The sequence below is a fragment of the Grampus griseus genome (assembly GCF_964374135.1).
Source record: "Grampus griseus genome assembly, chromosome: 19".
Lineage (NCBI taxonomy): Eukaryota > Metazoa > Chordata > Mammalia > Artiodactyla > Delphinidae > Grampus > Grampus griseus.
This window is the reverse complement of record NC_139013.1, coordinates 30,133,119-30,145,935: the sequence shown is the minus strand read 5'-3', so window position 1 is coordinate 30,145,935 and position 12,817 is coordinate 30,133,119. Positions and strand designations below refer to the sequence as shown.

At 38.1% G+C, this 12,817-nt stretch overlaps 1 protein-coding gene across 1 annotated transcript; it reads right to left on the bottom strand.

Annotated features, from left to right (window-relative positions):
* Positions 1–6: 6 nt before the first annotated feature.
* NUDT21 (nudix hydrolase 21) lies at positions 7–12,777 on the bottom strand. Its single transcript, XM_082676426.1, has 7 exons — positions 12,546–12,777; positions 9,382–9,582; positions 8,457–8,520; positions 6,884–6,973; positions 2,435–2,510; positions 1,662–1,776; positions 7–384 (listed from the first exon to the last, which is right to left on the bottom strand). Exons 1-7 carry the CDS (start codon positions 12,659–12,661, stop codon positions 363–365), a joined length of 684 nt encoding a protein of 227 aa, XP_082532552.1. The 5' UTR covers positions 12,662–12,777; the 3' UTR covers positions 7–362.
* Positions 12,778–12,817: the final 40 nt, after the last annotated feature.

Here is a 12,817-nt window from a genome sequence, read left to right as displayed (position 1 = left end):
TCTTAACAATCACCTGTCTAGTGGGGGAAAAGCAATCCTTGCCTGTAAGAATTTTACAAGTTTAATGTGAAATTAAAAAACAAAACAACAACAAAAAAACAAATAGAAAGAAGTCCACTTTCTTTAATGTTGTACAAAAAAGTATGAGTAGAACCAAAAGTAAGTTAAACATTATCACATTTGTTTATACCACAATCAAATTTTTCATATTAACTTTACCATTCAAACAACAGAAAGTAGGTGGTAATTTAGGGACTGGGGAAGAGATAAAACCAAAAAAACTTTTCTAGCATGTTTACTCTACACTGTGTATAGCTGTGCTCACAAAGACGGCTTCCCTTACTTCTCTGCTGCGCAGGAATTCAGTTGTATATAAAATTGAACCTGAATTTTAAAAAGAACAATATCTTTATTAAAAACAGTATTATTTACATAGTTTCTACCTTAGTTGATAAAGAAATTTATTTGGACATTTCAACCCTCCCTTGACATTTTGGGCATTTTCTACACAGAGACACCCTTTTCTTCCACCTGTCACATCTTACACATTAAATAACAGTATCGCTGAATACATACAATTTAAAAACTTTTAAGAGTGTAAATTTGATTAATTATCCACTTTCCTTGAGGGAAGGAAAAGTTATTATACCTCATTGTATTCTGACCACTCAGCACAATTCCTGTTACCTGATAAGTAGTGTTTAAATAAATGAATAATATGACTCTTTTTTCATATCCCATACTTCACCGTGTAACCCATCAGCAGACCAAAGCAGAGGAGCAAAAGATGAAGTCTGATTTCTGTGCCAAAATAGAAACACCAATTTCATACTAAACAAGCTTTCATAGAAGGCCAAAATCACTACTGAAATTTTTTTTAAACTAACATTTATTAAGCACTTACCAGGTGCGTGGCATTATTCTAAGCACTTTCTATGTATTATTTCATTCAGTCCTAACAATTCTATGAAGCTGGGACTACCATCCGCATAAAGAAACAGGTATAATAATTTGTCAAAGGTCACATTGCCAGGAGGCAATGAAGATGGAATTCAAATCCATGTAGAATCCATATTATTAACCACTATGTTATTCTGATTGACTCAAGGACCTCAACCAGTACAAGTCAATTTAAAAAACAAAACAACACACATTTCTCATCACTCCATCTGCCTTAAAAAAAAAAAAAAAAAAAAATCAAATTCCATGTAAAAATTCAGGACTTAATCCCACATGCCCCAACTTGGGCCTGAATAGATTTCCAAATGGAAAGAGAATATGTATTATACCTAGAGATTCAGTTCTCCACATTTTTATATACGTAACTCCCATCATATTTATTATCCTCATATTTACTATACATTGCTGACTACTATTTTACCATCTCTTCTTTGAATGAAGACTTCAAACTTAACTGTAGAGAATATCAGATTTGGGGAAGAACAGATGCACAAACACCAGAATGTCATGCTGCAACTTAGGGTCTGAGGACACAGTCATATTTAATCTTTGGCTTAATCTGCACAAGACCTAAGGATCCATCTACTGTCTTAGTTTCTTTGAAGACCAAAATTTATGAACTGTTCCTCCTCAAGTGGCTTGGATTATTTTAAATCTGGCAGTTTAGACTAATCAACCACAAAACATCCAACTTTCCATACCTGCTCAAAAGCTGGGGGAGACTAGAAATGATGGGTCCATATCCAGGTGCATTATCATACAGTTCAAAAAGTGGTGCAGCTACCAGCTTGTAATTTTTAGGGACTGCAAACAAGGCTAAAATAAGATAAAACAGTATTCATTTTCTATATTTTCTTATATAATCACTGCTTCTACTTCACTAGTAAAGTATAACCAATTTTACATTTGAGAAACTTTTGAAGAAAAAGTTAACTCTCATTAACACACTTTGGTTGTGTCTTTTAAGCAAAGTTCATAGTCACAGCTTTGAAACTGACTCTCCAAAGAGATCTATGCTGTTAACAACCACGAGCACCTTATGAGTGCTGGCCCTGGGAGAAGGGGGAGAAGACCCCTGAGCTTCTAATTCATTTTGTATTCCATTTTAAAAGTAACAAAAAATGGAGTAATTATTTGTTAATATGCACAACAGAGCTAAAGACTATATTAAAATCAATTCATCTGTCTCCTAAAATTTTCAGTTTATCACAATGTGAAAATCAATACAAACAGCTAAACAGTTATTAACAATACTATAATCTGGTATTTTAGGCTCTAGTTACTTACTTTTCCCTGTAACATGACTGGCAGATCCAAGAAAAACTAGGTAATTCTGTATAAAAATAGTATGTGCTTTTAGTTTAATGATAAATCCCCAAATTCAAGGAACTTGGGAAAAACACAAATAGAAGTATCCTTGAAATTACACTGCAAAAGTTTTTAGATGGCTGCCTTCAAAAACAAAATAACTTACCCTTCTCTTGAAGCTGAACCAAAAACAACTTCTTATGTTCCTTAGGTTTTGTAATATGTGCAGGAATATATGGATACTAAAATAACAAGAAAATAATTTGTAGTTGCCAAGACATCCCTGATACGTCCCATGCCTCCACTGACCAACTTCTCCTGTTTCAGACATTAAGCTCAAATATCAGCCCTCTGAGACCAAGTTACTCATAACCCCAACAAAATATTAACATGTATACCATGGCTTCATTTATTTCTTACATGTTTACTCCCCAATATACTGTAAACTGCTTGGAGAAGAAGAATCCTTTCTAGTCTTCCCTTTACCAGGATCTGGTACCCAACAGATGTACTAATAAATAAATGCTTTAATAAATATAAAATATCAAGCAGTAAACCATTCAACTGTTCAAGACAATTAAATATGTACACATAGGATTTATTGCTTGAGAAGTTTAAACACAATGAAGTCTGATACTAATGTTTTTAATAAAAGTTGTCTTTTAAAAATATATCACTAAGTTAAATTTTCTAGAATCTTGATGTGGACATGTTTACTATATTAAAAGTTTAAATACAGCCCGTGAGGTATTTAACAGGACATTCCTCCCCACAACAACCACACACGCATATGGGACACATGCTGCAGGAACACCAGGTGAGCCGTCTTTGTCAGCTGGACAAAGTCAAATTGCTTGTGAAAAATGAGAAAATATTTTGAAGAATTTAAAGGGATGAAGAGAATCAGAGAGAGAAGGTTGCTACCTGAGAAAGAAGAATTTTAACACAGAGAATTTTACAAGTCCAAGATAGAGACTTCTTTTTGTTCTGTGTGCGTATAATGAAAACCTCTCCTACATCTCCCCATAATACATTCAGAAAAATCTACTTTTCTTTTGGAGTATTTGAGGGCAGGGGAATTAACAAGTGCTGAAAATAGGCATAATGGGAAAGGAGGATAAAAACAGTGGCTGCCAAAAGGAGGTATTATCACCCACATTTTATGTAAGGAACTTGTGCAGAGAGGCTAAGTATCTTTCCCATGATGATACAGCTAAGCAGCAATGCCAGGATTCAATTGAATCTATCCAACTCTCATCTAACTATAAAAGCCTATGTTATTTCCCACTATGCTGTCCCAATGGCACCCAACCAGTACTCTGGCTAGAATAATTATGTACCAGAGCCATCCCTAGGGTATAATGAATCAAGACAGTTATCCTAGACTTTGGAGGTACCCTACACAATCATGAAAAACAGGCACATTGGCAGCAACAGAGACAAAGAAGTGAGAAGAGCCTGAACAGCACAATGAGACCTGCGGTTCACATACAACAAAAGTTCCCAAACCATGGCCAAACCAGTGACCAGCATTACCCCAGTTTTCTTCTACTCGAGGCTATATGTTCCTTTTTGTTTAAGTCTTTCTTTTCCATTCTTCATCTTGGTGTTTAAGCCAACTGCACTTTACACAAAAAGACCAGGGACATGGTGTGATGCTCTTTTCCCCCTGACACCTAACCAATACCCTAAATTTACTAAATAAACACACAATCCTTATGTCATATCTTGTACTAACAGAGCCAAGCTTAGGGTTCAGTGAATTAAGAGAACTGTCCTAGAACCGTGGTAGGGGAGGTGAATGAGGGTATTCAGAAAAGTAGCCTGGAAAATGTTGGTATTATTACTGAGCATTTGCCAGTTAGATCAAGGAATGTTCAAGAAACCAAACAAAGTTTATAATAATTGTTCTATTTATCTTTGGACCAGAAACTTCACTATTTCCAGATGAAATTATACTTTCCTAACGCCAAGACAATTCTCAGGTAGTGAGCATGAGCACCAGCTTCCCCAGCACCTTCTCTTTCTATCCTGCAGCTACACCAGAGTCAGAAGACAACAAACAGAACAGTCCTCTGCTTGGCTAATATGCTGTGCAATTCTTGACCTGGAACATCTTATCATGCAAAGAAGTTATCAAAGGCATAGAGCCTTGTCAGAAGAATTCAGGATCCAACTTACTAAGGCTCCCATTAGTCAAAAGATAGGAAAATTTGAGCAATAGTAACATTAGCAATCATTATAATGGATTAAAACACATCAAATATATCGAAACCCTTTAGGTCAAACGACACTTTAAAAGGTCACCAAAAGAGATGCTTTTTGTGCTTCTCATCGGTTTCTCATCCCACCTCAAATTTCAGGGAGGTTGTGCTTTAAAGTGTCAAAAAGCTCCCTTGCTTGCTTCCAACATCCCACTCTTGCTTTTCAGCCTCAAAGCATTTCCAAAGCCCTGGAAATTCTCTCAACCAGTGATAGGTCTCAACATGAAAGGGCAAGGGAGTTATTACAACCCTCATCCAATGGGGGATGGAAGTCCCTGGCCTTCCATACTTCCAACAGACAATTCTGAGGTGCATCCCTCATGGTCCTTAGCAGGATCAATCCAGTTACTCACAGGTGTAATAAGATCAATTATGTACCTTTTTAAAAAAAAAAAAAAAAAAAACAACTTCTGCTGCTTCTGGTCTCCCTTTCCCTGCACTCTGCTGCTTCCTGGGATCACATCCCAAACAAACTACCTGCACCCAAGTCTTTGTCTTACTCTCTTTTTGAATAAAGTCATGATTTTGGAGGATGCTAAGAAATTAACTCATTCTTCTGAACACCGGTAAGTAGAGGAAAAGAAGCATCTGTTTCTTCCTACACAAACTATACCTCAGGGTAACAAATAATTGGTAAGTTTTTCTTTACATAAGGAACACAATCCTGATTAATTAATAGATCTAGGAAACTATTACCCATGAGCTACTAACATTATGAAAAGAAACAACCAGACATTAGAAAATTCCTGATGGAAGTAAACAATACCACCTGTGGTAGCCGGGCTCCAAGATCACCCTCAATGATTCCTGTCTCATGGTATCTCCTCCCACAATGTACTATGTTGGTCTGTGTGACCAATAGCATACAGCAGAAGTGATGGTATGTCACTGCGAAGATTAGGTTATAACAGACTGGGACGCCAGCTGTCTTACTAGGAGTTGCCCTATGGAGATGCTCTCACAACAACTGAGGGAGGCCTTCGGTCAGCAGCCAACAAGGAACTGAAGCCTTCAGTTCAACAGCTCAGGAGGAAATGAGAGGTATGCTCACAAATACATGTGTGAGCTTCGGATCAGATAATTCAGCCTCAGTCCAGCCTTCAGATAATGCAATCCCGGCCAAGAACTTGACCATAACTTAGCTGGGTGACAGAACCACCCAGCTAAGCAGCTCCCAGATGCCTTACCCTGAGAAACTAAGATAATAAATGTCTGTTGTTTTAGGCTGCTAAGTTCTGGGAAAATACATATACAGCAATAGATAAATAATATACCACCTATGACAAGCCTTGTACCCACTTCGCAAAAAAACTGAACCCAAATCCAGTCTCGTGATCTAACTAAGCAATTTATATAGGACACGGAGGAGAAAGCTATGTGTTCAATAATACCAGGGGAATGCAATCAGCAACGAAAACACTAAGGACTTTAAATGGCCTGTCTCCATTAACAAATAAATTACAAGGAAAAAAAGAAAAACAGGGAGCCAACCTACAGAAGAAAAAGAGACTTAAGAGACTATCCTAGGGACTACCCTGGTGGTGCAGTGGTTAACAATCCACCTGCCAATGCAGGGAACACAGGTTCGAAACCTGGTCCAGGAAGATCCCACATGCCACAGAGCAACTAAGCCCGTGCGCCACAACTACTGAAGCCGGTACACCCTAGAGCCCGTGAGCCACAACTACCGTGTGCTGCAACTACTGAAGCCCACGCACCTAGAGCCCATGCTCCGCAACAAGAGAAGCCACCGCAATGAGAAGCCCACGCACCACAATGAAGACCCAACGCAGCCAAAATAAATAAATAAATAAATAAATTTTAAAAAAGAGACTATCCTAATTCAAACAAATTATAAAAATAAAATTTGAAACTATCAGGGATATTTGAACAGTGACTACACATTTAATGATATTATGAAATTATTTATTTTTAGTATGATAATGGTAGCACTGTGGTTATGTTTTTAAAAAGATCCTTACTTTTTAGAGATGCACATTAAAATATTTACAACTGAAATTATATCTAGGATTTGCTTCAAAATAACCCAAGATGAGGGCAGCAGGAATGGAGCCGTCAGGGGAAGGATAGGGTTGGTGAGGTTTGACCATGAGTTGCTAACTGCTGAGGGTGGATGATAGGTAATGAGGTTTGTTTACTTTTACTATTCTATTTTTGTATATATTTGAAATTTTCCTTTAAAAGAAAAAAATGCTTGGCTTTTTAAATTTAAATTAAGTAGGGAAGAAAGGAAATTTCAAGTCAAATTCTACTATGATCTTTTTAAATGGCTGGAATTAAATCAGCTTCCTACTTCCCCAAATGCCCAGCAAATGTAACTGAACACTAACCTGAGGAGGTTCAAAATTTGGTCTCCACCAGTTACCAATGCAGTCATCAATAACCCAGTCTTGCAGGACTCCATCTTGACGACCCAATATCTGTCAAAAAGAAATGATAGAGCCAGTAAACAACTAAATATACATAGCCATGAATATCCTTCTTCAGTGAAGAAAATATCTTTGGCAGCACTCCTAATGGAGACTAATGGCTAATATGCCTCCCACATGGATTTCCTTTCTATAATTTGTTTATTATTTATTATCTGTGTCACTCTGCCCAAGACACACTATTAGTTCAAAATTAGCAGTCTAGCATCAACATAACCATGGAGGACCAACACACCTGCTCTATGCCCTTGCTATGCATGGAAAACCAAAGGTGATAATCCTTTACAGACTGCCAGTCAATTCAGTTTTCAGTCCATGCATGACCCCTCTTTCACTGGCACTAGGTACCCCCAATTCCTTGGCCTTTCTGGTGTTCTACAGTGCTGGGTCCTGGACTTGCCCTTCTGCTGGGCTGAGGTTCTGGCTAAGTCAGTTATGATTTGCTCATCTGCTTTCTAGCTTCTATCTTGCTTGCTGCTATCTCATTTTGCATTCCCTCAATCCTACTGGATTTTTACCTTTCTAAAACCCCTTTACTACTTGTCGGTAGAGTTCTGAGAAAAAGCTGAGGTAAGCAGGTAGGTTCAATCTACCATATGTAAATGAAAGTCCAAACACAGCACAATATTTAAGAGTTGTAATGCATTTAAAAAATACAAAAAAGACAAACCAATAGGTCAAAGTGGTAGAATTACAGGTGATTTTAGTTTTGCCTCTCCTACTTTCTGTATTTGCCAAACCTGTTGTACAGAATATGTATTAGTTTTGTAACTAAGGGGGTGGGGGGATTGCATGCTAAAAAAGAAAAATATTTAATAATGAAAACAGCTTACAATCTCAAAAACCTCCAGCATCTATACGCATTTGGCCCCAAGTCTTTAGAGACAGACATTAGAACAACTTCTAAGAAGTAGCACAACTTGGGCAAAGCCTAAAAGATATGGGCAAAAATGAAAACAGGTATATAACAGGAATCATTCCCTTGTCAAAATTCTATTGACACCTATTCTGGAATAAAACTACCTGCATTCAAATCTCCAGCTTCACGACACATTAGTTGTATAACATCAAGCAAGTTACTTGAACTCTCTGTGCTCTAATTTCCTTATCGGTAAAACAGGATTAATAATAGTACCCACTTCCTAGTGCTGTTATGATGAGTAAAGGAATTATCACATGTAAAGCACTTAAAGTGCTTAGCAGTCAGTACTCAGTAAATGTTGTTTCATTAACCATTATTGCTGTATATACAATATCAATGTAAAATAATGTTAAGATAAAGGAAGTATAAGTTCAACTTGCAGAATATAAACATTGTACTCAGATTCTCAGGTTTAAGTTTTATTTATTGAAAACTAAATAGTTAAAATAAACTCATCCCTTTCAAGACATAAAAAAACTTGATTATGCATTAAGTTGATGGTATTTAAATGAGCATTAATGAAACCGTCAAAGTGGTTAAATAGAAAAATACCTCTGTCATTAAGCGTTTTAGTCCTTCAACTTCATCTTCTCCTGGGTTAAGCTCACCACCAGGTCTGTATAAAGGTTAAGAATTTCAGCTTTCAACTTAATACAATTTGGGGATAACAGGAAAAACACAATAATAATTATTTCTATCAAGTAACTGCATAACACATTTCAGTAACACATGATAAGGCAATCAAAGCAAACTAATGTCAAATGGAGGGGGAGAATGTGCTAGAAAACTGAATTCATAATGTTAAGTCGCCTGACTTACAGTACACAAACCCTAGTTTTAAATAAACAAAATAGGTACCGCTACATAAACATCACATAATTGCTGGAAACCAGTCCATCCCACTCTTTTCTCTCTGGACGTTATCTGGTGATAATGGAGTCGAGAAACGCCCAGAAAGCAGTGGACCCACATTCTCTAGATCTTAAGAATGGGGCATTTTTCAAAATTTCCAAACTAGGTATTTGAGAACTCTCTTTTTGGTACAATCTGGTCAAATGGTTGTGGACTAAACACGTAGAGAGATTTATGAGCTTAAATGAGAAAACTAAACAATTATCTATAAAAATGTAACCCATTTTAAGAATAGGAAACACTATTCATCCTAAGCAGGAAATAATATCAATTGTTCTTAGTAATGCTACAAAGACACCTAGAAATTGAACTCAGACTCATTTGTTTCATAGGGCTCCTATCAAGCTCAGTCACTAACATCAACAATACACAGAAACATGCAGATTTGTACTTAGGCAATAAATGAGCACTGCACTGGAGAAAAAAATGCTTTTGAGTTTCTCTTTCTAAAGACTCCATTAACAGCAGTGTTTGTTGAGATAAATGACTAAAAGCTAAAACTGTATTCCAAAGCTGCAGAGAACAGCAATCCTATTAAAAGTTGTTAATTTCCAATGACACTTACAGTTTAAAGAAAGTTGTTCCCAGCTGTAGCAGTAACACATGGGGTAGCCGGTGCTCATGGACAATCAAAACCCCTTCTACAGTCCTCCTCATGCCAATTTTATCAAATTCCTCCCTCATGCGCTGAAATCTGGCTGCAACGGAGCTGTCCTTCTCATAGAGGGGCTCTTTTGTACCAAAAGTGTAATTGGTTAGAGGGTACCTGTGATCCAAAGACAAACATCAGAGAACTGTAGAACATAACTTAGCAGGACAGATACCAATCACATATAAGGAAACCATGGTAAAAAGTTTATATATTACACTCAGAGACAATAGGATATGTCCAAAGTTAAACAACTAGTTAATAAAACAGCAGAGACTAGAATCTAGCTCTTTGGACTCTAAGGCCAGAGTTTTCATTAGAACAAGCTGCTACTTCATACTTGAACTTTCAAGCACAGATGACAGTATCCTTGAAGTCCTTAAATGCTTAGAGGAGTGGCTATCTGAATAACTGGTAATCCTCTGGTTTTAGATCATGGATGCTACACTAACACTGCCAACCTGGCTAATGCACCCTTGGGTTCCTCTACTAATCTAATCATAAATTCTATTAATTATGGGCGCTAATGGTTAATCTCTCTTTTTCTACAAGCTGAGTCACCACTTTCCATCATCTCCCCAGTTATTTTCTATTTCTCCCAGTCAACAATCTTCAGACTTTTCTCATACCTTTCTTCTTCAGATGAACTTTTCTTTCCCTTCTAAGCCTTTTAGCCTTCTACATTTATTCTATTCAGTATCCCTATTCTTCCTTTCCCCTCATTTGAATCTTTTGCCCACTAGATGTAATCTGAATATTCTCTCCTCCTTTATCAAGAATTCAAAATATGACTTATACTTAAGACAGTTTTCTTCTTGCCTAGTAAGATTTTTTCCTTAAAGATAGTTTAAAAACTCATATTTATATTTCATCACAGGTACTACCTTGTAACCCCTTGATCATAAGACTTACAATAAGAAGCCTTTGGTTATAAACCTTTGAGTAAGAATGCTTTGGCCACACCTGTCTGTCCCCAATGCATTTAGTCTATCAAAACACCTTGCATTAGAAATCAACAACAGCATAACTAATCCACTTAGTTATTCTTGAAAGGGGAACAAATCAAGGTTGCCAAAACTTATAAAATTACTTTAATCCCAGAAGCCAAATTCTAGGCATAAGTGAAGCAGCTCCAAAATAACTAAAATGAACTATTTCCAAGATGCTTTAAAGATTTTAAGAATTTCCCCAGTAGACTCAGTGCTAAATCTAACATCTTCATCACTAGCAGCAGCAATCCCACACAGCACTGTGTGCCCTGCAATTAAAAAGAAAATGCTTTATATATATTAACATTTAGTTCTCACAACCTGAGTTAGAAAGAATTAAAGACAGCTATAACACATCTCTACTGTAAAAGCCAGCTCTCCCATCACGAGATGCCATCAAGATGAAATATAAGAATTTTCAGCTGTGAAATGAGAGTGCCAGCCCAGATACATCTGTAGTATTCCCATCATACTGTGAGCTTTGTAAAGCAGGGACTACACCTTACTTCCTCACCCCTGTATACCCAGCATTATTCCCAGTGCCGGCTACAAAGTAAGCATTCATGCAATATCTCATACAATACTTCCTAATAAAATATATTGGAGAAGAGAGAACTTGTTTTCAATTCAGACCATTACTCACCCACGTGAACTGAGTTCACAACACAATCATTTCTGAATACTGTGTTTATATAGGAGAGGAAAAGTACTGCAAATCCATTAACCCATAACTTTAATGGAGCAAAAATTAAAACATTTTCACCGTTAGTTCCATATAATGGCTTGATGCAAATTGATCCAATAATCAAGGTAAATCAAGGGAAAATTGTGAGTGAGTCCTAGTTCTAATTACCAGTGAAAGTAATCCAGAAGCTGTGCTTTCACATTTTTTAGAAAAACATTTAGCCTTTCCCATTTCATGGGAATATTATGAGGATTTTTCTAAAGACATCATAGGAAATTAAAATGCTATATGTTAGTGTAATAGCTAAAGATATTAACTTGTATAATATCTACTAGTTCCAGATTTCATAAACCCAACATTTTTATTACCTAAATTTCCAGTACCTGTTTTGTCAAATAAAACAACAATAACCATCTTTTAAATTTCAAATCGCTTTTGAGGAAAGAAAGTTCATTTATTTGAATATAAAATAGAGAAACACCTGAAGTGTCCTACCAAAACACCAGTTATCAGTAAATCCTTGCACCCTTTAAATACTGACCAGCATAAACTGGCCGTTTTCTTCCATTAGAGTCAGCACCACGGTACCTCACAAACTTTCAGAGGTGATTTAAAAAAAAAAAAAAAAAGCACACATAATTTCTTGAGCAAGACACAGCCCGAATGTCAATTCCCTGTCACTGCGAGGTTACTTTTGAGAGCGGCTTCGAAATGCAATGGCTTGAAGAGCTTAAACAGAAAGATGCTGAAAATAAACGCAGCCCGCAATGGGATCTCTGGAGCTTCATTGTGGTCCTCGCCACGGTCTGAAAGCCCAACCACAATGAAAGCCGCAGCCCCCTCGCAAGATGGGCCCTCCTGGGCGCTTGGATCCTGTCGCTGCGGCAGGGAAGACACGTGAATGCATAGGGGGAAGCCAGATAGCCCTGAGCAGACGAATAAAATGTGTATTCAGGAGCTGAAACGCAATAAAGCAAAAGGAAAAAAACTAAACCCGCGCATTATAGCTAGATCTCGAAATCTATTAGAGCAAAGCGAAAACTGCAAAAGCGATGCTACGTTATACCACTCATACCAAATAAAAACACACAATACGATACCATACACGCGATGCTGAAGGATAAACACCACGGTTTGCGGCCGCTTATCTCCGGAGAGGTGAGGAAAGAATGAGTTCACAGCAAAGGGGGTTTTCCTACAATGACTGAATGCAGGGGCATGGGAACAAGCTATCTTTCCAGAAAAGGGAAAACCCTCTCAACTAGGACTCTAGCCCCGTGGTGCTGGAGGTCGAAGAAGCGGAATCCCCCGAGGGCGCGCCAGAAGGAGAGGACTGGAGTCTTTAGGGGCGCTCACTACGAAGGGGATGCCGACAGGACAGCGCGCGAGGGCCAGGCCGCACTTACAGGTTGATGGTGCGCTCCAGGGTGAGGGGCTTGGTCTGTTGGATGTACTTGTTGCCGAACTGGTTGACCCCGCGGGGCCAGCCGGTCTGCGAGCGATTGGGCGGCACCACGGACATGCTGGCGAGCTCGGGCACTAGCGGCGAGCGGAAAAGGAGTGGCAGGGAGACGTTCCCTGTGCGGGCAGCCGTTATCTGCGACCCACTCAGCAACCGCCGCCCGCCATTAACAAGAAAGCGCCCGAGGAGGCGTACGTACGCCGGAAGTGCAGCCAG